The sequence below is a fragment of the Nyctereutes procyonoides genome, unplaced genomic scaffold, assembly GCF_905146905.1.
Source record: "Nyctereutes procyonoides isolate TBG_1078 unplaced genomic scaffold, NYPRO_anot_genome, whole genome shotgun sequence".
In the NCBI taxonomy this organism is placed as follows: domain Eukaryota; kingdom Metazoa; phylum Chordata; class Mammalia; order Carnivora; family Canidae; genus Nyctereutes; species Nyctereutes procyonoides.
In genome coordinates, this window is record NW_026575125.1 from 42144235 (window position 1) to 42167264 (window position 23030).

The 23030-nt window shown below is 51.4% G+C and overlaps 1 protein-coding gene and 1 non-coding gene across 5 annotated transcripts; one reads left to right on the top strand and one right to left on the bottom strand.

Annotated features, from left to right (window-relative positions):
* Window positions 1-1190: 1190 nt before the first annotated feature.
* HDAC6 (histone deacetylase 6) lies at window positions 1191-21152 on the top strand. 4 transcript variants are annotated; one of them, XM_055338536.1, is made up of 29 exons: window positions 1191-1321; window positions 2406-2528; window positions 2609-2737; window positions 2874-2962; window positions 4253-4337; window positions 4434-4474; window positions 5158-5269; window positions 5401-5498; window positions 6663-6767; window positions 6893-6961; window positions 12960-13086; window positions 13193-13258; window positions 13351-13410; window positions 13510-13599; window positions 13945-14051; window positions 14149-14216; window positions 14447-14612; window positions 14720-14848; window positions 14931-15099; window positions 15384-15517; window positions 16087-16155; window positions 16244-16436; window positions 17658-17807; window positions 19094-19268; window positions 19378-19835; window positions 19917-20036; window positions 20171-20317; window positions 20413-20541; window positions 20748-21152. In XM_055338536.1, exons 2-29 carry the CDS (start codon window positions 2436-2438, stop codon window positions 20814-20816), a joined length of 3447 nt encoding a protein of 1148 aa, XP_055194511.1. In that variant the 5' UTR covers window positions 1191-1321; window positions 2406-2435; the 3' UTR covers window positions 20817-21152. The 4 variants fall into 4 exon arrangements, with proteins under 4 accessions (XP_055194511.1, XP_055194509.1, XP_055194510.1 ...); XM_055338534.1 differs by lacking the exon at window positions 1191-1321 and adding an exon at window positions 1584-1682; XM_055338535.1 differs by lacking the exon at window positions 1191-1321 and adding an exon at window positions 1584-1682 and having other exon boundaries at window positions 5158-5254.
* On the bottom strand, window positions 6342-6453 carry LOC129518965 (U6 spliceosomal RNA). The gene has a single exon (XR_008666297.1). It is a non-coding gene; the product is annotated as a U6 spliceosomal RNA (small nuclear RNA).
* Window positions 21153-23030: the final 1878 nt, after the last annotated feature.

The following is a 23030-nucleotide window of genomic DNA, read 5'->3' on the forward strand; positions in this document are numbered from 1 at the left end:
TATCATGAATAAATAAATAAAATCTTTAAAAAAAAAGCTATAGCCTTTAGGCCAAAGCCAGACTTCAACCAGTCTCATTTTTAAAGGAAAAGAAAGAATATGCCACAGAGACCATTATGTGGCCTGCAATGCCTAAAATATTTACTATCTGGCTCTTTACAGAAAAGTTCACTGACCTCTGCTCTTCAGGAATCTGTCTTGTGACTATACAGAAAAATGGGCCGTGGGTCTTACCGGGTGCTCCCTACTCTACTGTTCTGAGGGCACTACAACCCCAGAATGTTCCTCAGTGTGTATCATGTTTTCTTTGGTGCATGTGGAGGTTTAAGGGTCTTAGGACTTGATCCTCTTCCACTGGGACAAAAAATAAAAAAAAAACCATGTTCTGGTAGCAAAAGAGTGAAAGAGAAGGGTGGAACTGGGGTTTTCTAAAGGGTCATAGGGCCAGGCTACTGGGTGGTGGGGCTGTCAATCTATTTGTTAGTCAGCATGCTGAACCCCAGACCGCTTATCTCTTCAGCCCCAGCCTACAGCCCGGTAGGAAATGGTGAAGAATGAGAGAGGGAGATTAGGAGGACAAACCGGCCTCCTGCGGGGCTGATATTTAGACATCTAGACAACGGGTGTGAGGGAGTTGGAGGGGCACACGGGTGCAACTCCCCCTATTTCCCAGGCACACGCTTTCACTACAGCTTGGGGGCAGAGGTTACCCAATGGAGAGGGCTGGAGGGAGAACTGCCGTCCAAGAAAAACTCTCCATGAGTCGATTCAAGCCCCGGGCATTATTATCACAATTTGCCAGATGAAGAAACCGAAGCACATAGATGTTCAGCAACTTGCTAAGGGTCACATGGCTAAGTCGTGTAACCTCAGTTTCCTTATCTCCAAAGCAGCCTTAATAATAGGAACTACCTCACAGAATTGTGGCTTACGACAGTGCCTGTCACATTATTACTTGCTATCATCACGACTGCACTCAGTAAACTTCCTTCCATCCTACCAACCATATTCCCAGCAGAATAGCAGCAGCTAACATTTAGTGAGTGCTTCCCGTGGGCCACCTTAGTGAATATTAACTCGGAAAAGCCTCACAGCATTTAACATCGTCACCACTCCCATTCTGGCCACCACCAGCCACCCTCCAATATCCACCGCGCTCCGGAGCCCTGCCGCCGGCCCGCCCGCGCTACGTCATCACAGCGCGCCGCGCAGGAAGTCACCGGGAGAAAAGAAACCGCCCGTTCCTAATTCCCTCGCTTGCTTGTTTGCTCTCTTGAGTCATCGTACAGGACAACTGGCGCGGGTCCGGAGGACTCCTAAGGTGACCGGACAAGGATCGAGAGACAGCGGCCACGGGAGCCAGGACGGCAGCGGCGGTGGTTGGGGGAGGGGCGGGCTAGAGCCTGAGCGCCACCTCGAACCGCCGGCGCACGCTTCACGCAGGCGCAGCACAGCCAGCGTTGCGCGCTGACGCACCCACGGCGTTTGTGAGCTCGCGGGAAGTATGGCCCGCCTAAAGGGCGCGGCCCTGAGCACCGACGCACAGTGTAGGCGGATCGGGGCGGGCAGTTAGAGAGACCGGCCCAATGGAAAAGAGGGCCTCAAGCACCCGCCGTCCCGCAGGTCGCCAGGAATTTGGCGGCGGGAGCCCTGGGCGGAGTTTGAAAAAAGGGCTGCGCTCAGTGAGTGGAGCCGAAGGGATTGGTCGGCGACGGCTGTGGGGTCGGGAAGGGGGAGGGGACTGGTGGGAGGCGGCCTGAAACTGGCTGAAGGGATTTGGTGGAGCTTGAGGGTAGGGTTTGAGCAGGGGGTGGGATCTGGTGGAAGGAAAGGGGCAGTTCCCCGAGGAGCGAGGCTCGTTGAAACGTTAGGGGCGGGATCTGGCCAAGTGGAAGGTGTCGGTCCAGCCTGATAAGGGGTGGAGCTAAGTGGATCGTTAAGGGTGGAGTCGGGGCCGGAGCGGGGTCTGGGTCTGGCTGAGTGAAAGGGTGGGTGATTATTCTGGGAGATTAGCTGGAGGGGGCAGATTTGTGAAGGGGTGGGGTCTTGGCGAGGCTTGGAGGAATGAAAGAGTCTGGGAATGTGATTTGGGGGAGCGGAAAGGGCGGTGATTAGCTGGAAAGGGCCGGCGCTAGGACGGACTGAGCCTGGGGGCTTATTGCTCCGCGAAAGGGCAAGACTTTTAAAGGGGAAAGAATAGTGTTAAGGGGGTGGAGCCTACTGGGATGGGCGGGACCAGGTGGAATGGACACCCCAGTGGAAGGAGAAGGCCTTGAAAGGGGTGGAGTTTAGAAGGCGGTGGGGAGTAGGATACCAGAAGGGATGGAGACTGTATAGGGGGCGGGGTCTGGGAGGCCCTCAGGGCACTCCAGCCTGTTCGTAGTCACCGCCGCCCCACCCCCCAGAGCCGCGTCAGGGGTGAAGTCTCCCCGACCATGACCTCCACCGGCCAGGATTCCACCACAACCAGGCAGCGAAGGAGTAGGCATAACCCCCATTCGCCCCCCCACGACTCCAGCGTCACCTCGGTGAGGCCCCAAACCTGCCTGATGGGGGGGAGGAGCAGTAGGCCTTGCCCTGGAATCTGACCCTTCTCTCTGTTTGGCAGAAGCGAGGTGTTAAGAAGGGTGCCTTACGCCACTCCAGCCCTAGTCTAGCAGAGGTAAAGAAGAAAGGCAGAATGAAGAAGCTCAGCCAAGCAGCAGAGCAAGACCTAATCGTGGGCCTGCAAGGGCTGGTGAGAGTGGCCTGGGCTCAATGGATTTAGCTTCCTGTGATAATCAGAATCCTGTGGTTCTCCCTCCTGGACAGTGTGTGTTCCTTCTGACTCGGGCCCAAAGTGGATCGGTTTCTCCCCTTTTTTCTCCCTGCAGGATCTGAACCTTGAGGCCAAGACACTTTGTGGCACTGGCTTGGTGTTTGATGAGCAACTAAATGAATTCCACTGCCTCTGGGATGACAGGTGAGGCTGGCTCCTCCAGACGGTACCCTAACCACAAAAATAAATGCCCTTAGAGCCCATTAGCAAGAACGAAGCCATTCTTATGCTAGCCTGGAGACTGGCAGCAGATGATTTCAAGTGGGGAGGCTTAGGCTTGAAAAGATTCTTTTCATTTGGCCAACACCTCCTGAGTATGCACTGTGTTCCAGGAGTTGGTGATACAGACATGTCAGACCAGACAGACAGGGCCCCTTCTCTAGGAGCTGTTAGTTGAGTAGGAGAGCAAATCATTAAACAGCCAACAGCAGTGTGAAGTATTTAACAAAGGATAACCCCAGACCAGGGGATTCAAGAGTGTTTGATAGAGGACCTTAGACTAACATTCCGGGGTTCGCAGAAGGCTTCCTTGAAGAAAGGATATTTCATGCAGAAATGCAAGAATTTATACCTCCCATTTGCTCACACATGTTGTAATTCTTTTGGCTCTGTGTTGGAAATGTATTCAGTACCTGACCTCTCCTTACCACCTCCACTGCCACCACCACCATTACTTACCTAGACTTGGCCGAGGCCTTCTCCTTGGCTGCCTGCTTTCACCCTCACCCTGCTGTCTGTTCTCCACATGGCAGCCAAAGAAAACCAAAATACGTATGAGATGATGTTGTCTCTCTCTTTTTAATTACTTTTTAACTGAAGTATAGTTGACATACTGCATTACATTAGTTAGAGTCCTGTTCTCTTTTTTAGAATCCTTCAAGGGTATATACCATTGCCCTCAAGGTAAAGTCCAGATTCTTCATTCTGGCCTATAACGTACCACGTGATCTGGCTCCACACCACTTCAGTGACCTCATCAGCCAGTCACTCGCAGCTTCATTTCACCCACACTGGTCCCCCTGCTGTTCCTCCAGCATCGCCAGGCACTCTGTCAGCTCGGGTCTTTACCCTGGCTGGCCCCCTCTTCCAGAAACTCATTTCCACCTTCTCCTTGCCCAGTTAACATTCCCATCTCAAGGAGACTTGCTCCAAGAGGTCTTTGTCTGCTCCCCTTCCCCCACACCTGCTGTTGGAGGCCTTCCTAGTCTATATAATTGTTTGCTCATTTATCACACTTATGTGTGTATGTCCCCTCTCCCAACAGAAGACTCATGATGGCAAAAGATTTCATTCTCGAATACATGTCTGCCATCTCCTGAGGAGCTAGGGATGCCGTGGTAGACAAAACAAACAGAACCCCTGCCTCCGGGAAGATTGCATTTTAGAGGGGGAAGAGAGAGTCTGTGTGTGTAACTGTATGTCTTGTCAACCCAGCTTTCCTGAGGGCCCTGAGCGGCTCCATGCCATCAAGGAACAACTGATCCAGGATGGCCTCCTGGACCGCTGTGTGTACTTCCAGGTGAGTCCCTCAGCTGACACCCTGGGTGGTGGGCAGGAGCTGGCAGAGCCTGGGTGCGGCCAATGCCTTAGCCCTTTATTCCTTGTGTCTCTCCAGGCTCGGTTTGCTGAAAAGGAGGAGCTGATGTTGGTTCACAGGTGAAGGCTTCAGGGCCTTGTAGCGGTGGGGAGGAGGCCACCCTGGGCCAAACAGGGCAGGCCTCATTCTCTGGAAAGGAATGTCCTAGGCCTTGTGGCCTTGGGCAAGTTGCTGAGTCTCTGAATCTGAGCATCCTCGCCTATCACACGGGAACTTGTAAACAGAAGTTCCCCAGGAGGCTCCGAGATGTGTTGAGTGCTTAGAGTGGTGTCTGCCATGTCATCAGCCCACAATAGGCTGTTGGTATTACAACCTAGTGTGTAAACAGAGGATGGACATGTGGAGAGTGATTGGAGGTTCCTCCATGGGCTGCAGGAACCCAGAGTGAGGGCCCTGGTGTGATGTGATTCAAGGAGAGCTAGCTTGGCAGAGGGGCTGTCTGAGCTGAGAAAGAGCAAGTCAGATGAAGAGGAAAGCTGAGGGAAGGGAGGTACAGACAGCTACAACAGTGTGGCCAATGGCCTGGGGGTAGGATTTATTCTGGCTAGAGCAGAGAGCAAGGGATATTACTGGAAATGAGGCTGGCTGGGGAAGAATCAGGAAACATGTCCTGTATCCCAGCTGATCCCTCAGATTGACAGTTGAGGGGGCCTGTCTTGACCAGGGCTCAGAAGGGACAGCCCTGACTCAGGCCCAGGAGGGAGGCAAATCCTTGAATCTCATCTCCTGTCTGTGTCCCCAGCCTAGAATACATTGATCTGATGGAGACGACCCAGTACATGAATGAGGGAGAGCTCCGCATCCTAGCTGACACCTATGACTCAGTTTATCTGCATCCGGTATGGATAAGAACTGTAAGAGCAGAGGGTGGTGGCAATCCTAGGGTTTCCCATCCCCATGCCCACCACATCCTGGGGAGGAGTAGTGGAGTGGACAGGGCTGCTCTCTTCCTTACTCCCTGTCTGGATCCCCACTGTCTCTTCAGAACTCCTATACTTGCGCCTGCCTGGCCTCAGGCTCTGTCCTTAGGCTGGTGGATGCAGTCCTGAGGAACGAGATCCGGAATGGCATGGCCATTGTCAGGTAGGACCCACCGGCATTTGGCCTTTTTATATTTTAAAAAATTCCTTCTCTCGAATGTAAAATGTATTGGTATGGGTGGTATATTCATATGGTTCAAGAGTCAAAAGATACAAGAGGGGATACCATAATATCTCCTACCCTCATCCCTCAGAGACCTGCTTTCTCTCCTGGAGGTAGCCATTGTAACCAATGACTCATGTGTGCACCAAGAAACATTCTGTGTTTATTCGTGGAGTAAATGCCATATTTTATCAATGCTGAAATCTGTATTTTACCATCTTGAAAACCAGACTCATCTTGCAAACAGTGGCGTCTTAGAATTCATTTAGCAGTGTTTTCTGTTTTGTTGTTGGCATGTGAAATCACTGTACATCTTCACATTGTTGGCATCCCAAAATTGATGAAATGCAGAAGATACAGCCTTTCTCCTCCCCCTTTTTTTAGCCACAAAAGGTGGTAGCACTCAACATGCTCCCTTCCGTACCATGCATTTTTCACTTCTATGTCTTGGAAAGCTTTTCTCGAACAGTGCATGCCTTAGATCTGCGTAGAATGCCACCGTGCAAATGCACAGGAAGTTAACCAGCCCCCTAGAAATGGGCATTTTGGTTCTCCCCAGTCATTTGCTGTTTCCAAAACATGTCACAGCAAATACCATTATCCATTTAGAAACATTGTTATTTCACCCTTTATATTTTGTGGGCTGTGGGCTAAGTCCCAGGGAACAGAATGGCTGTGAGGGTGTGTGCACGGATCACTTTTATTTTACTTATTTTAAAATTTTTAATTCCAGTATAGTTAACATGCAGTGTTATATTAGTTTCAGGTGTACAATATAGTGAAAAAAACATGGAACACTTTACAAATTTTTGCGTCACCCTTGCACAGTGGCCATGCTAATCCTCTCCCTCTCCCTCTGCCTACATTTTAGTATATGTGCTGCCAGAGGGAGCATTACACTTTGATAACTTTAACGAACATTATGCAATTTCCTTTGGGTAGAGAGCAGTAGATGGGGTGAAGGTCTGGGGGCCCCAGGTACTCAGTTCCTGACAGATTTGCAACCAGAGGAGTTGGTGGTCTAGAATTGGAACACAGGGGAGAGTCTGCCTCTGTAGAGGAGGACCCCCACCCCCAATCTGTGGCCTTCCTTGTCCTGCCCAGGCCTCCTGGACACCACGCCCAGCACAGCCTTATGGATGGGTATTGCATGTTCAACCATGTGGCCGTGGCTGCCCGCTACGCTCAACAGAAGCATAACATTGAGAGGTCAGCAGCAAGCAGGGGGGTGGAGGTGGTGGGGGTGGCACAGGGTAGGGTATCCTGGTCTGGGCCCTTCTGCCAGATGCACCTTGATCCTCTTACATAGTACCCCACCTCTGTCATCCTCACAGGGTCCTTATCGTGGATTGGGATGTACACCATGGTCAAGGAACACAGTTTACCTTTGACCAGGACCCCAGGTATGCCCTGAGTGCTGCCTTAGATGCTAGACTTCCAGCCACCCCCGCATCCTTACAGGCCCAGCCAGAAGGAGCCTAGGCAGGAATGGAAGGCAGTCACATTCATCAGGCCCACCTTAGAACCCAGTTCTGTGCAGCTCTCTGCATTGCCTTCTTTCTTGCTTAATTTCACTGTGAGGCAGGGTCCACTGGCTTCCCCATTTTACAGATGGGGGAACTGAGGCTTACAGCTCACATGGTCATACAGAGTAGTGGGAGAGATGAGATTCGAGCCCACAGATGTTTGAAGACCTTGTTCACAAGTTTCCCTAGGAGCTGGAGTGAACTTCAAATTACGGGTTTATTTTTCTGATTCTGACTACTGCAAAATATTTAATGAAATTGAACAACACTGGGGCACTTAAGTGGCTCAGTCGGTAAGGTGTCTGCCTTAGGCCCAGGTCATGATCCCAGGATCCTGGGATCAAGCCCCATGTCGGGCTCATTGCTCAGTGGGGAGCCTGCTTCTCCTTCTCCCTCTGCATACTACTATGCTTATACTTTTTTTTTTCTGTCAAATAAATAAAGTCTTTTTAAAAAATTCCAGCAAGATTTTAAAAAAAGAAAAGATAATTGAGCAATAAAGAAATGTCTAAAGCAGTGAGTCTCCTGGAATTCCTGCCACTTCCAAATAACTTACTGATAGTGTCAGTTATATTCTTACAGAATTTTTTCTTTAGATGGATGAATATTTAGAATGGTCATTAATGCACCCCCTAATGCGATGTTGCTTTCTGTGTTCTTCGGCAATTTGCTTTTTGCATTTAACAACGTGTCCTGGGCACCTCTCCACATTAGTGCCTCTAAAGAACACCTTGGTCTTTGCAAGGAGCGTTCAGTATCCCGTTGTATAGCTGTATCTCTGGTCATTTAACCCTCGGATATTTATGGTGCTTTCCAGTTTTTGCTATAACAGACAGTTCTAGAGTGAAAATATATCATTTTATATTATCTTAAAATCTGTAATTTAGAAAGATGTAACTTTGCATTCCTCCTTTGTACACGTATAGGATGAATTTCCAAGTGTGGATTGCTGGGTCAGAGGGTCAATGGGCTTTCAAATCTGGGGTCTCCTGCCAGACTATCCTCCTGAAATGTGGCACCAGCTTACCCTTCCTGTGGAAAGTGATTGAGCAAGTCCTCGTCAGTAGGGACACTAAGTGTTGTTTTATTCAGCCTTCTATCAAATCAACTGCATAGAATCCCCTTTTTCCCCCACAGATCCCAAGTTCCCATGCCCTATTATTTAATCTAGGTTGGCAGTTCTCTGAACATTGCTTTATTATTATGTAGCATTCAATGTTGCTGACAGGTGTCTGACTTTTATTTCTTTCTGAGTAATCCATTTCCCTCTCCAAAGATATCACTTTCTTCTTTCTATCCCTGTGTTCTGAACTTTCATCCCGACCCGCCCCTTCATTCCCCTTAGCAGGGAGTAGACATTTTACATCTGAAGACTCATGCCTTTCTTAAATCCTCAGATGCTTTTTTTTTTAAAGGACAGTCTTTTTTTAAAATTTTTTTTTAGATTTTATTTATTTATTCATGAGAGACACAGGCAGAGGGGAAGCAGACTCCCCACAAGGAGCCTGATGTGGGACTTGATCCCAGACCCTGGGATCCACGCCCTGAGCCGAAGACAGACAGTAAACCACTGAGCCACCCAGGTGTCCCTCTATCGTGTTTTCTTCTTCATTTTGCTCTGTGTCTTGGGAGATTTCCTCAACTATATTATATCTTGAAGCTCTTCCATTGAATTACATATTTAGACATTGTTTTCATCTTCTTTTTTTTAATTTTTTTTTAATTTTTATTTATTTATGATAGTCACACACACACACAGAGAGAGAGAGGCAGAGACACAGGCAGAGGGAGAAGCAGGCTCCATGCACCGGGAGCCCGATGTGGGATTCGATCCCGGGTCTCCAGGATCGCGCCCTGGGCCAAAGGCAGGCGCTAAACCGCTGCGCTACCCAGGGATCCTCTGTTTTCATCTTCAAAAGCACTTTCTTCCTCCCTGTTTCTGCATCCTCTCATTCCTCAGCTTGTTTTTAGAGAGGAGTAATTAGAAGTGCTCTAAGTTTTCCTCAGTTTGCCTCAAATGTCTAGCAGTTCTTATTTGGCATTCATATTGAAAAATGCTGCTGAAGGTGGCTGTCCTGGGGCTGTTTTTCTGGAGTGCATGCCAGTCTGTTTCCTCAAAATTGTTTCCCCATGGTGGGGGCAGGAAATGTCATGTCCACTGCAGATCTTAACCTTAGGGAGCATGGACAGGAAGCCATGCATCAGATGGGGTCCTGCCAAATGCCAGGAAAAGGGGGGGGGACTCTTCTTGTGATGGCATCTCTTTTTTTACCATCTGTTTTGCTGAACATTTGTCGGTTGTACTAATTTTTTCAAATCTAACTTTTGGCTTTTTTGGCCATCCACTGTTCTAGTGGGGTTTGGGTTTTTTTTTTAAGATTTTATTTATTTGAGAGAGAAAGTAAGTACAAGCAGGGGGAATGGCAGAGGGAGAGAGAGAAGCAGACTCCCCACTGAGCAGGGAGCCAGACATGGGACTTGATCCCAGGACCGTAGGATCATGACCTGAGCCAAAGGCAGATGCTAAACCAACTGAACCACCCAGGTACCCCATGTTTATTTTTTTTAATATTTATTTATGTTGAGAGAGAACAAGAGAAAGAGTGAGGGTAGGGGCAGAGGGAGAGAAACTCAAGCAGAATCAGCGCTGTGCAGAGTCCTATGCAGGGCTCTATCCCATGACCCTGAAATCATGACCTGAGCCAAAACAAGAGTCAGACACTCAACTAGCTGAGCCACTCAGGCACCCCTAGCATTTATTTTTTATACTTAATTATTTTTTCTGTTTTTATCTTTATTAATCTCTTTCTCCTGTGTTATTTTGTCTGTTTCTGGCTTCTTGAATGCTTCAACAATTATCAACTCAGTTGGCCAATCTGATTTCATCTGTACCTGCCATCACTGCCATTCTTCTTTTTTTTATTACTGCCATCCTTCTGTAATATTTTTAAGTTAATCCCAGATTACCATATCATTTTTTCTGTAAATATTCTAGAATATCTCTATAAAACATAGAGGATGTATTTTAAATTAAAAAAAAAATTTACCATCATATATCGTCTCTAAGCAAACAAGAATTCCCTAACTTCATTCATCATTCTTTTTGTTTTAATAAATGCATTGGAGGCTATAGCTGTGTTCTTTTGTGGATATGTTATTGACAATATGCACAGATATGAAGAATTGTAAATATATTCAATGCATTCTCATAAATAAGAATGTATAATTGGGGAAAAGCACACATTTATCCATGCCCTTCAATCTCCTAGCTCCCCATCCCTTGGGCTCTTAACTCCATCAGCAGGGTCCTGGGTGGAGACAAATTGATCAAGCCTTAAAGTACTACTATGAAAATGATAAAAAACAGGTAAACTAAGGCTAAGTAGTTAAGAGAACAAGAAAATCTAGTGAATTGGTCATTCAGTGATTTGGCTACTCAGAATTGATTTTGTGTACTTTGACCTGGATCTGTACTTGATTTCTCCAGAAGGGAAACCTCAGGTCATCTTGGGTTCCCTCTGTGATCTGCTCAGCATGAGAGAGGGCTCCGTGAGGCCCTTGGAGTCTCAAAGACTATTTCCCAGGCATTTTTGAAGTCTCTAATTGTCTCCATCTTTCTGAGATGATCCTTGTTTAAACTTCCTTTTACTGTCTTTTGTCTGGGATTGTGGGAGAGCAAGGAGGTAAACCTGTGCTATCAGTCCACCATTCTTTTATTAGAAATCAGTGGAACTTATTTTAAAACCTCCTGCTGGGGTGCCTGGGTGACTCAGTTAAGCATCCAACTCTTGGTTTCAGCTCAGGTCATGATGTCAGGTCCCGGGATAGAGCGCTGTGTTGGGCTCCATGCTGCTTGAGATTCTCTCTCTCTCTCCCTCTCCCCTGCCCCTCTCCCCACTCATACTCTTTCTCTCCCAAATTAAAATAAATAAATCTTTAAACAAACAAGCAAGCAAAAAAAAAAAAAACCAACCCTCCTGCTGTTTGCTTTGTTTCCTTGGGTGTTCATTCTGCTGGTTCTGGTGGCTGTCATGAGTTTGGCTTTCTTCGACTATTTTCTTTATTCTTCCCCTGATGATCATCTTTATATTCTACTGTGGTTTTCTCTTTCTCTACTGGTTAACTTACTTTTTAAAAAAAGTTTAGAACTGATATTTATCAGAGTCAAAAGTAAAACAGTCGGGCCCCTGGGAGGCTCAGTCAGCTAGGCAATCTGCCTTTGGCTCAGGTCATGATCCCAGGGTCCTGGGATGGAGCCCCCAAGTCAGGCTCCCTGCTTGGTGGGGAGTCTGCTTCTCCCTCTGCTGCTCCCCCTGCTTGTAATCTGTCTGTCTGTCTCTCTGTCAAATAAATAAAATCTTTTTAAAAAAGTAAAACAGTTATCTCCCACCTACTCAAGATCAGAACTTTTGCATGGGTTTCATTGCTCGATTCCAAGGTGTTTTCTTCGATTTCAAGAATCTATATCAGTTGCATCAATTTTCACTACATTATCAGCACTTTTTAAAATGTGACTAAGTTGGTTTAGATTCATTGCTTACTGCTATTCCTTGCATTTCTCTGAAGAAAGATAAAAACTGTTGCCTTAAATTCTTAAACAGGGGCAGCCCCGGTGGCCCAGCAGTTTAGCACTGCCTTCAGCCCAGGGCCTGATCCTGGAGACCCGGGATCCCACATCGGGCTCCCTGCATGGAGCCTGCTCCTCCCTCTGCCTGTGTCTCTGCCTCTCTGTGTGTCTGTCATGAATAAATAAATAAAATCTTTAAAAAGTTTTTTAAAAATTCTTAAACAAGACAGGGAGTGAACAGATGGATGGATGGAGGAAAGATTATTCATTTTGATTGCCCCCATCAGAATTAAGCCCTCCTACAGCCTCCTGCAGGGCTTTCTATCAGAACATAGACCTCCATGCCTTTTCAGGGTCTGTTCTGTGTCTCTCTGGTGTATCCTCTGTCCTCACTGCCCTGAGTGCTCAGTGTCTCACCTACAAGATACAAGTAGTAGAGGTGCCCTGTAAGGTACTGGAGAGAAGGAAGGGCCCCTTCACTGGCCTCAGGAAGCCTCAGCCACCACCCCCACTTCAGCTGAACCATGCATATACAGAAACAAACTCCATGCCCCCTAAGCCCTAGCCCTCAAGGTTCCTCACATCCTTCAGGGGAAGCACTAGGCTCTCCAGCCTTGCCTGCTCTTCTTTTCCACGTTAGCTGGCTCCTGCCAGCTAAGAGCTATATGCCTCCCTTGGGTCTCCAACATCACAGAATCTGTCCTGCTGTCACCACCTTGGTCACGGGGGCCCATGGGGCAGGCTGGTATGATTTTGAGTCCCCTGCTGGGTCAGGAGACCTTGGGGACTGGGCTAGATCCCATCACTGTCAGGGTCTCCCAAGCTAGCACTGAGGAGAGTACCAAGTGGGTTTTTTTTCCTTTTAAGATTTTATTTATTTATTCATGGGAGACAGAGAGGCAGAGACATACACAGAGGTAAAAGCAGGTTCCCTGCAGGGAGCTCTATGTGGGACTTGATCCCAGGACGCTGGGATCACCCCCTGAGGTCCTTTTTTTTAAAAAAATTATATTTATTTATTCATGAGAGACAGAGAAGGAAAGGCAGAGGATACCTGCGTTTTTGCCAGTGAGAGAGCAAGTGCACGAATGAGTGAAGTGTTGGAGAAACAGGAACATTCGTGAATGGGAGGGTGGATAAGTTGGCGACTAAATTGAATGAATGGATGTGAGAGTTAAGGAGTTAGTGGGGAAATGGATGAGAGAATGAATGAGTGGCCAAGTCAGCTGGGTGCTGTCGGTTGGGGTGTCTGGGGGCATTGACTCTCAACTGCCCCCCACCTCTTTTTTCCCCCCTCCCTGCCTCCAGCGTCCTCTATTTCTCCATCCACCGCTATGAGCAGGGTCGGTTCTGGCCCCACCTGAAGGCCTCTAACTGGTCCACCATAGGTTTTGGCCAAGGCCAGGGATATACCATCAATGTGCCTTGGAACCAGGTCAGCGTCTGCCCGCCCTACACCCCCAAAGTCAGGCCCCACCCTGCCCTTCAGCGGGTTTCGGGGCAGAGGGCAGAATGTCCCCATTGTACTGCTCTGTCTGCAGGTGGGGATGCGAGATGCTGACTACATTGCTGCTTTCCTGCGCCTCCTTCTGCCAGTCGCCCTTGAGGTCCTGGGGGTCTGGGGTGTGTTGGGACAGGAACAATGTTGAGGGATGGGCCGTGAGGGCAAGTGGCCTCATGTAGTCCCTTTCCCCCTCAGTTCCAGCCCCAGCTGGTCCTGGTGGCCGCTGGATTTGATGCCCTCCAAGGGGACCCCAAGGTAAGGTGGGCTGCCTGGGATGGTATGTGGGCAGAAGGGGGCTGCACCGAGCCAGGCTGATCCTCCACACACATCCCCCACCCCCCTACCCCCACCCAGGGTGAGATGGCCGCCACTCCGGCAGGGTTCGCTCAGCTAACCCACCTGCTCATGGGTCTGGCAGGAGGCAAGCTGATCCTATCTCTGGAGGTGAGTGACTCCCTTCAAGTCTCAGCCCGTCTATGGATCCATCCAGGAGGACATTAGAACAAAGCTTTCAGGTTCGGCAGGAGTCTGTCCCAGCCCTTCTGCTTACTAGCTGGACCACCTCATCTAAGTCACTGAACTTACTTTTACCCCCACTTGCCTTGTGCAAAATGGGCATCATAACTGTGGTGATTGCCTCCCTGCACTGTTTGATGAACGAAATGGAAGTCAGCCTTCATTTTCCTTGTTGCTTGCTGTGTAGTCAGCACCCTAGTAGCATTACTGCTGTTCTTCCTTCATAATGCGTGGCTCTTTCCTGATCCCCCCACACACACACTCCTTTCCCAGGGCGGCTACAACCTCCGCGCCCTGGCTGAGGGTGTCAGCGCCTCACTCCACACCCTTCTGGGAGACCCCTGCCCCATCCTGGAGTCTCCCAGTGCCCCCTGCCCAAGGTGAGCACCCTAGTGGAGGGTGGAGGAGGAGAAAAGTGGGACCTGTACTGCCCGCACACTGGCTATCTGATCACATTTCCCCTCCCCTGCCCTCTAGTGCCCAGGCGTCACTCTTCTGCACCCTGGAAGCCCTGGAGCCCTTCTGGGAGGTCCTTGTGAGATCAGGTAGGAGGCAGGGAGGGGGCTAGGTGGGGAGTCAAGCATGAAATGAGCCCTTGAGAGAGACTCTCCCAGACCCTGCATGACTTTTCCTGGTAGGGGAGCGTCAGGCCCTCTCTTGCCCTGGACCCTGGTTTCAGGCCTCTCACCTCTTTTATGTTTGGGTAAACTGAGTTCCAGAGCATTACAGGGATCTGAGGTCGGGGGAGTAGAGTAAACGTGGCCTCCCTTTACAGCTGAGACCCTGGAGGAGGACATCCTGGAGGAGGAAAAGGCGGAGAAGGAAGAGGAGAGACCGTGGCAGCCCTCAGTGCTCCCAGTTCTGACGTGGCCCATGCTGCAGGCTCGCACAGGGCTGGTCTATGACCAGCGGATGATGGGTCACTACAACTTGTGGGACAAGTATGCAGTTGGAGGGCCACTGGCTAAATGGACAGGGGCATTCCTCCCCCCTTTCTGAAGCACTAAGCCCTGTCTCTGTTCCTTGCCCACCCCCACCCCAAACCCAGCCATCACCCAGAGATGCCTCAGCGAGTCTTTCGGATCATGCGCCGTTTGGAAGAGCTGGGCCTTGCGGGGCGCTGCCTTACCTTGCCCACACGTCCTGCCACGGACGCTGAGCTGCTTACCTGCCACAGGTCAGACCTCCCTCCATCCCCCCACTACTGCCCTGGTGGAGGGGATGGAAGCACCCGACTGTCCCCCTGTCTGTGCCTCCAGTGCCGAGTATGTGGGCCGTCTGCGGGCAACCGAGAAGATGAAAACCCGGGAGCTGCACCGCGAGGGCTCCAACTTTGACTCTATCTACATCTGCCCCAGCACCTTTGCCTGTGCGCAGCTGGCCACTGGCTCTGTGTGCCGCCTGGTGGAGGCTGTACTAGCCAGAGAGGTACCTCCTCCACAGTGTGTGTGTGTGTGTGGGGGGGTCTTGGGAGGGGTAGGGGGGATGGAAAGAGGTGTGGGGCTGGGCCTGAGGCGCACAGGAAGGAAGACCCCTGCTCCCCAGAGGCCTTGCTTACTGGCAAGTGCAGTAGGGGGATGGGGATTACAGGCTGGGGGCGCCTAGCAGCTGGGGGTAGTAGCAGTGACGGAAGGAGAGAATAAAGGGAATAAAGGAGAGAGAAAGCAGCAAGGGCAGGTGGTCTAATCTTTGCTTCCTGCTCCTCCCCCCAGGTTTTGAATGGTGCTGCTGTGGTGCGTCCCCCAGGACACCACGCAGAGCGGGATGCCGCTTGTGGTTTCTGCTTTTTCAACTCTGTGGCTGTGGCTGCTCGCCATGCCCAGGCCATCAGTGGGCATGCGCTGCGGTGAGGGCTCCCTGGGCTCCATTACCCCCACCCCCGCCACCAGCCCAGTGCTTACTCACTGGGCCAGTGGTGTGGACTCCCACCAGGACTTACCCAGAAATACCCAAGTGTACTTTTGCCCAGTACTTCCCCAGAAAAGGACTAAGGTTCTAGCCTTGTAGTACTTAACCAGATAGGACCCCCAGATTGTGGCACCCAGTGTCTCCCTGCTCCGTCATTTCTGGCCCCTGATGGCCATCCTGACAGATTTCAAGGTCCAGGCCCCCAGTGCTTACTTCAGAAGACCCAGTATCCAGCTCCCCACATTTACCCATACAGGGGTTTTGGGGGGCGGTGGTTCCAGCCCCAAGCACTTGCTTGGGCTCATAGTGAAGACCTCAGGACCCAGTCTCTGGCCTTCATCCTTACTCTGATAGGACCCGCAAGCCTGCCACCCACTGCTTTCCCCTGGGACCCAGAGTTTTGCCGCCAGCAATAAATACCCCTGCAGACAGACCCTGGGGTTCAAGCCCCTATCCTCTCTCAGGGGGCCAGTGTCCCAGGTCACTAAGGAGCCCTTCCCTCCCCAGGATCCTGATAGTGGACTGGGATGTCCATCATGGTAATGGAACTCAGCACATATTTGAGGAAGACCCCAGGTGAGGGGCTGGGGCAGGGGCCGGGGCATGCCTCAGGGGTGCCGGGGGCCACTAACCAGCCATGGTCGCCCCCTTCCCACCCCGGCAGTGTGCTCTACATTTCCCTGCATCGGTATGATCACGGCACCTTCTTTCCCATGGGGGATGAGGGTGCCAGCAGCCAGGTAGGCCAGGCCGCAGGCACTGGCTTCACTGTCAACGTGGCCTGGAATGGGCCCCGCGTGGGTGACGCCGACTACCTGGCTGCCTGGCATCGTCTGGTGCTTCCTATTGCCTACGAGGTATAGTATGGGATGCATGTGGCAGTGACTGTGTGGGTGACAGTGGGCCTGCATGTGTCTGACTTCCAGATGACTGATCCTGTGGGACAGCTGTAGTGGGTGACTGATCCTGTGGGTGGCTGTAGAGATGGCTGTGGGGGGGAGGACGTGACTCTGCGATGGCCTTGGCATATTTCTGCCTCTGCAGAGTGGCTCTATGTGACCGCCTTCCCTGCAGTCCTGTAATCATAAGGGACTTCTGGGTATGTGGTGGTGGACTTCTTTGGATGCATATGAGGTGGCCCTGTGTGAGTGCCATCTCTGGAATTGCACATGCAAGGCAGGGAGGAGTTTGAGTATGTGTGTGTGTGTGTGTGTGTGTGTGAGGCTGCACAAATGGCTCTTGGCCACCACCGTTTTGCTCTCTGGTGGCTGTAACCCTGGATGTTACCGTGCACTGCTCTCTCTGTGACAGCTGGTGAGTGGCTTTCAGCATGTGTGAGAGTATGTATGACACTCCCCTCTGCCTGTCTGCCACAGCTGCTTGTGTGTCTGGCTGGCAGTAGCCTGTGTATCTTTGCCTGACACTGCGTGTGTGTGTGTGGGGGGGGTGATTTGGGTAATGGCACGTGTAGGACTGTGTCTGTGTAGGGGTGGATGTGGCTTACCATCCCCTCTGTGAGGTACTGTTGTGTATGTGTGTGTGATTAGCACAATGGCAGTTCAGTCTATGTGCTACCGTCTCATATGTGTGGGCATGTGACCATTTTCTGCCTGTGGCACTTGTCACTTTCTGTGATGGAAGTATATGTGCACCTCCCTTTGGCACTGTCTGTATAAATCCCTGTGTTGTGCATGTATATCCCATGTCACCATCTCCTGACGTCTGAATCTCCACATTTCATGTCTCTGCCTTATGACTCTGCTTTGTGTCCCCATCTGTCCATTTCCAGAACTGTCTCCCAGTCTCTGTTGCGTCATGTCTCTCAGTCTATGTTTGGTGTGTCCACATCCTTGTTGATCTGTCTCCATGTCTCTGTCTCTGTGACCCTGATTCTGCCTGCCCTGTGTCTCTACGTCCTCCCCCCGCCTTCCTATTTTCAGGGCTCTGGTCCTGTGTCCCCTAGTCTGCAGTCCTCCATCTCTCTCTGACTGGCATCTCTGTGTGTCTGGGTCATCCTCCCCTACTAGCTACCTAGGCCACCACACTCATGCCCCCATGTCTCTTCTCTCCTGGTTCAGTTTAACCCGGAACTGGTGCTGGTCTCAGCTGGCTTTGACGCTGCACGGGGGGACCCGCTGGGGGGCTGCCAGGTGTCACCAGAGGGCTATGCCCACCTCACCCACCTGCTGATGGGCCTCGCCAATGGCCGTGTTGTCCTAATCCTGGAGGTAATTCTCTTAGCCTCTCTTCCCACGGTAGGAGGACGGTTTGGAAGGCTTGAAGTCCTGCCCCTCTACTGGCTAGCTGTAACACTCGGGGGCAGCTTGACGAAATCTGCTTTGAGTGTCCCCACCTGGGATTGTTGGTAGACACCCGGTGTCAATAACACCAGCTTAATAGCTTTAACTGAGTGCTTGGCATTTGCCGTGCGCTCCTCCCAGCTCTTCATGTGTAATATTAACCCACTCACTTGCCAAAACAGCTTTCTGAGGTAGAGTCTGCTGACCTTGTCATCTTCCTCCCTCATGATCAGGAAAACTGAGGCACAGAGAGGTGTAGTGACTAGTCCACCTCCACACATCTGATGATGGCAGAGCCAGGGCTTGAACCCAAGCAGCCTTACTCACTCTGGCGTCTAAATCCTTTACCATTACTTGAGCTATCTCAAGAAATCTCCCGAGACAAAGTTAACTCACTGACCTTTTGTGAGTCACTCAGTGCACCTGCGCCACCCCCCCATGCCTCAGTTTCCTCAACTATAAGATGGGGCTGGCTACTCACGAAACCGTGCCTGGTGTGTGCTAAGTGCTGTATAAGTAGTTTCTAATTGTCGTGAGTTATCGTGTGCTAGTTGAACCCTCTCGGGCCACCTTACATGCTGCTATTTTTCACTACTGAGCAGATAAGAACAGTCACTCACAGAGATTAATTAGCTGCTCTAAGGTCCCACAGGGTGCCCAGGACCACTTGTGGCAGGGCAGGGAAGTGGTGAAGAACTTGGACTCTCCCATCAGGTAGCCCAGCTCCCGACCTGAGCAGTGCCTCTAACCCGCTGTGGGCCTCAGACACATTATCTTACCACACTGAGCCTCAGTTTCTTTGTAGAAAGAGCAGAGACTGGGATTCCTATAGGATGTTGAGCGAAGGGGGTTTCCCTACAGACTGGGCACATGTGGTGGTAAGGATTAAGTGATTTGATAACACATAAAATGCTCAAAATAGGGTCTGGCACCCGTAGAAGGCACTTGAGGAATATTTGCTGTTACTAACGTTACGCTCAGTGCTACTGTCATCATGATAATTATTATCTTGCACTTTACATCATAATTGATCTCCCTCGACAGCCACCTCACTTGGTGGATGCTGCCCATCTGACAGATGTGTGTTCTACTCATTTGTCTTCACCCTCCAGACTTGCAGGGCCCTGGAGGGGGATTGGGAGACAGAACATCTTGCCTCCCAGATTCCATGGGGACCCTCCATCATACTTTTCCTCCACTTTTTCTTAACAAAGGGTGGCTATAACCTGACATCCATCTCAGAGTCCATGGCTGCCTGCACCCGTTCCCTCCTTGGGGACCCACCACCACTGCTAACCCTGTCGCGGCCCCCACTATCGGGGGCCCTGGCCTCCATCACCGAGACCATCCAAATCCATCGCAGATACTGGCGCAGCTTGCGAGTCATGAGTGAGCAGACGTGGGGAACTGGGGGTGATGGGGCTCATGAGAGAGCAGGGATCAGGGGCAGGATAAGAGAGAGCACTCACACTCAAGGATCTCCCTCCTGTGGTTCCAGAGGTCGAAGACAAGGAGGGACCCTCTACTTCTGAGTTGATCACCAAGAAAGTGACCCAACCAGCCAACCCTGGGTCAGCTGAGAGGATGACCACACCAGAAGGGAACACTCTGGACATAGACACAGAGAAGGGTCCCTCAGCATCATCCGTGGAAGAGTCCACTCCTGGGCAAGCTAAGTCAGAGACTGCTGTGGTGGAGCTCAATCAGGACCAGTCCTTGGAGGCTACCACAGGGGAAACCACTCTGGACCAGACCATCCCAGAGGCAGCCACAGAAGGAACCACACCAGGCCAGACCACCTCAGAGGAAGCTGTGGGGGGAGCTGAAGTGATCCAAACCTCATGTACTGATAACCAGACTCCCCCAACCTCACCTGTGCAAGGAGCCACACCCCCGATATCCCCCAGTAAACTGATTGAGAATCTCAGGACCTTGGAACTAAACAGCGAGGCTGAGGTAAGACCCACCACACCCAGTTAGGGGGAAGAAGGGGCAAGAATCTGGCCTCTCAGATACATCTCTTGCCTCTGCATCCAGAAGGCACCAGAATCTCAGATCCCAGAAGAGGAGGGGCTACTAGGAGAGGCAGCTGGAGGTCAGGACGTGGATGATTCTGTGCTGAATGAGAGCTGTGGGGACCATGCTGACACTGACCAGGTGAGCTCAGGCACCAGGGAGAAGACTGTGGCTTCTGTCTCTTGCCTGTTCCAGCCTCCAGCTAGGAAAATGTGGTGGAGGGACATGGGATAGGGAGATGGAGTCCCTAGCTCACTCAGTTTCATCCACTCCAGGTCGTGCTTTATGCTGTGACACCACTGTCCTGGTGTCCCCATTTGGTGGCAGTGTGCCCCATCCCTGAGTCAGGCCTCGACGTGACCCAACCTTGTCAGGACTGTGGAGTGCTCCAGGAGAACTGGGTGTGTCTCTCTTGCTATCAGGTAGGCAGCAGAAGAAGGGGTTGGGGTGGAGGTTGGCTGGGAGCAGACTGCTGGTGGGTACTGATCCCCACTCAATCCTCACTTCCCAACTTCAGGTCTACTGCGGTCGTTACATCAGTGCTCATATGCTCCACCACCACGAAGACTCAGGACACCCGCTGGTCCTCAGCTACGTCGACCTATCCACCTGGTGTTACAACTGTGAGGCCTATGTCCACCACCAGGTGGGTCCTGGGCAGAGCCTCTAACACGCGCACACACACACCCTCACACAGACCTTCTGTGCTTGGGTAAAGGGAGAATGAGGACGCTTCTGCATGTGGGGACAGGACAGTCCAGGAGAAGGGTGATTGAGGACTGGTGTGGGGCAACCTCCTGGCTGAGGTAGAGGGGTCCTCACTCTCCTTCCCACCCTCTCTCGCCTCCTCAGGCTCTCCTAGATGTGAAGAACGTTGCTCACCAGAACAAGTTTGGGGAGGACATGCCCCACTCACACTAAATCCCAGAAAATGCTTCTCATCTCCACCTTCTGAGGATTCAGATGAGGCACAGCCCCACTCCATCCCATCCTGAAGACTTTTCAGCTCCCCTGGGATGCTGATTTAAGCATCAATACTTGTAAGAGGACTGTGATGATCAATTGTAAATCTCTCCCTGCCCACTGCCTGTTTGAGGGACTCCATCTAACCTGCCCTGGAAAGAAACGGGGGGCAGTTCAGTGGTCCCAAGAGGGGGCTGATATCCTGAACCTGATACTTTGGAGGGAGGGGGATCAACTGACAATATATAGCTGAGTTGCATTTGTAATAAAGGACAAGCTATTACAAAACCTGGAGAGAGCCTTTTAACCTTAAGTAAGTAAAGAACACTACACCCCTGGCCAACAGGTCCAAGGTGTAATGAAGGAATGAGGGCCTGGGTCTTTATCGGGTCAACCCCCTGCCCAACCAGAGTCCAAAAAACTAACTGGGAATAGGGCAAGCAGCTTGATTGGCTCTACTATAGATTAAATGGTGGAATCCCTGAGCAAATGAGTGCCTGCCCTAGAAATAGCCTCACTGCCAGTCTCAGCTTCACCCTGGGCTGAGAAGGGGGGGACAACTAACAGGAAGTGTCCTCACCAGGCCTCATTCTCCCCATCTCTGTTTTTGTCCTGATTTCAGTGTGGTTTAGGTTTAACATACTCAGATTTAGTGGTCATGGGTAACTTCCCCCAGAACAGAGTACCCATCATTGACCAGGCATGAGGAACTGGAGGATACTTTGGGGGTTTTATTTCTCCCATATACTGAGAATTTCTTTGGCAACTCAGAAGAGACCAGGTTAAGATTTATTAGACTTTTCTTCATGGCCACCTTATGAACCCAAGATACCCACAGAGCCCCATCATTCATCCATCTTTGAAAGAGCATTCTGGAGGCTTCCCCACTACCAACAACCTCAACTTATATCTCCTTGGTCAGAACTGTGCCACATGGCTGCCATAGCTGCAAGGGAGTCTGGGAAATGTTTGAGCTTGACACACATCCACTTCAAATCAGATTCCTAAGGCCCTGATACAATAACCCTCCCCTGCAACTCTTTCCCTCCAGAAGCAGGCCGAACCTTCTCCCCCAAGCTACTTTCCAAAAGCCTGCTTGAGGCAGCCCAGGCGCCACCGCTTGGGGCCCTCTTGAGACATATAACAAAGTCTGGCCATTCAGGTCAAACTTGACACCCTCCGCACGCCAAAAACACGAAATCCCATCCCAGATAGGGGCAAGGTAGGGGCAAGGTAAGGGAGAGATGCAGCAGGGGGTACAGGAACAGATCCGGCCGCTCCGTGCATCTCCAAGACCACCTCCTTGGTGCAAGGTGGCTGGCCAGAGGCTTGGACCCCATGCCTACCCCCAGGGCGGGGCTGGGTGGGGCGGGGAGGGGGCGTGCCATTGTAGGGGCCTGGGAGCAGCGTTGCTGCGCATGCGTTCTCCCTCCTGTCTCCCGCCCCCCACCACACACCTGCTGAGACAGGGTGGGAGCATCTTGTCCTCTGTCCTGTCAGAGCTGAGGCAGGCAGGTTCGGGTCGAGCACTCCGGCCTTTCCCAGGACCAAGGTGAGCCACTGCCTCTGGGCCTCCAGCCCCTGAGGCTTGAGCCAGGGGTCTTTTCCCACTGTGGGCTGAGGGAGCATGACGGAGGTGGGCATTGAGAGGGGACCCTTCCCCTACCTCCTCCCATTCCAAGTGGCCAGTGACCACTCCCAGCCCCTCGCTCAGCCACCTCTAAGAGACAGACCTGGGTGCGGGTCGCTGTACCACGCAGGAAGCCGGGCTACAGGCCCGAGGCTCGGGATTGGGGCGACCCCGGCCCTCTAGAAAGGAGAACTGGACGAGCTGGGCCGCCCGGAGCACAGGGGACAGCTTTAAGGGAAACTCGTGCGACCCTATCTGCACCTCCCCTGGCCGAGTCAGGGGAAGCGTTGGCCTGGCACCGGTTTCGGGTTTTGGCTCGTAAGGGTGCACGCTCGGGTGCCGCCGCCACCTTCCTCCCCCCACCAACATGCACCCCTGGATCCGGGCGAATCCACATGGCCCTGGGCCAGCCGGCTCCAAGTGGGGTCACAGGGTCTCAAGGGCCCCACGGTGACGCTCGTAAGCTCTCGACCCATAGAAAGTGGCACAGTGTCACCCAGGGAGGGCCAGACTCCCCTCTGCCTTTGGTCTGGTCTGATCTC

Coding starts and splice junctions, on each gene's coding strand:
- HDAC6 (XM_055338534.1), top strand. CDS start 1,587: ATGGAAAAGAGGGCCTCAAGCACCCGCCGTCCCGCAGGTCGCCAGGAA. Junction 4,338..4,433: donor ACCGCTGTGTGTACTTCCAG/GTGAGTCCCTCA, acceptor GTGTCTCTCCAG/GCTCGGTTTGCTGAAAAGGA. Junction 17,808..19,093: donor GTGTTGTCCTAATCCTGGAG/GTAATTCTCTTA, acceptor TTCTTAACAAAG/GGTGGCTATAACCTGACATC.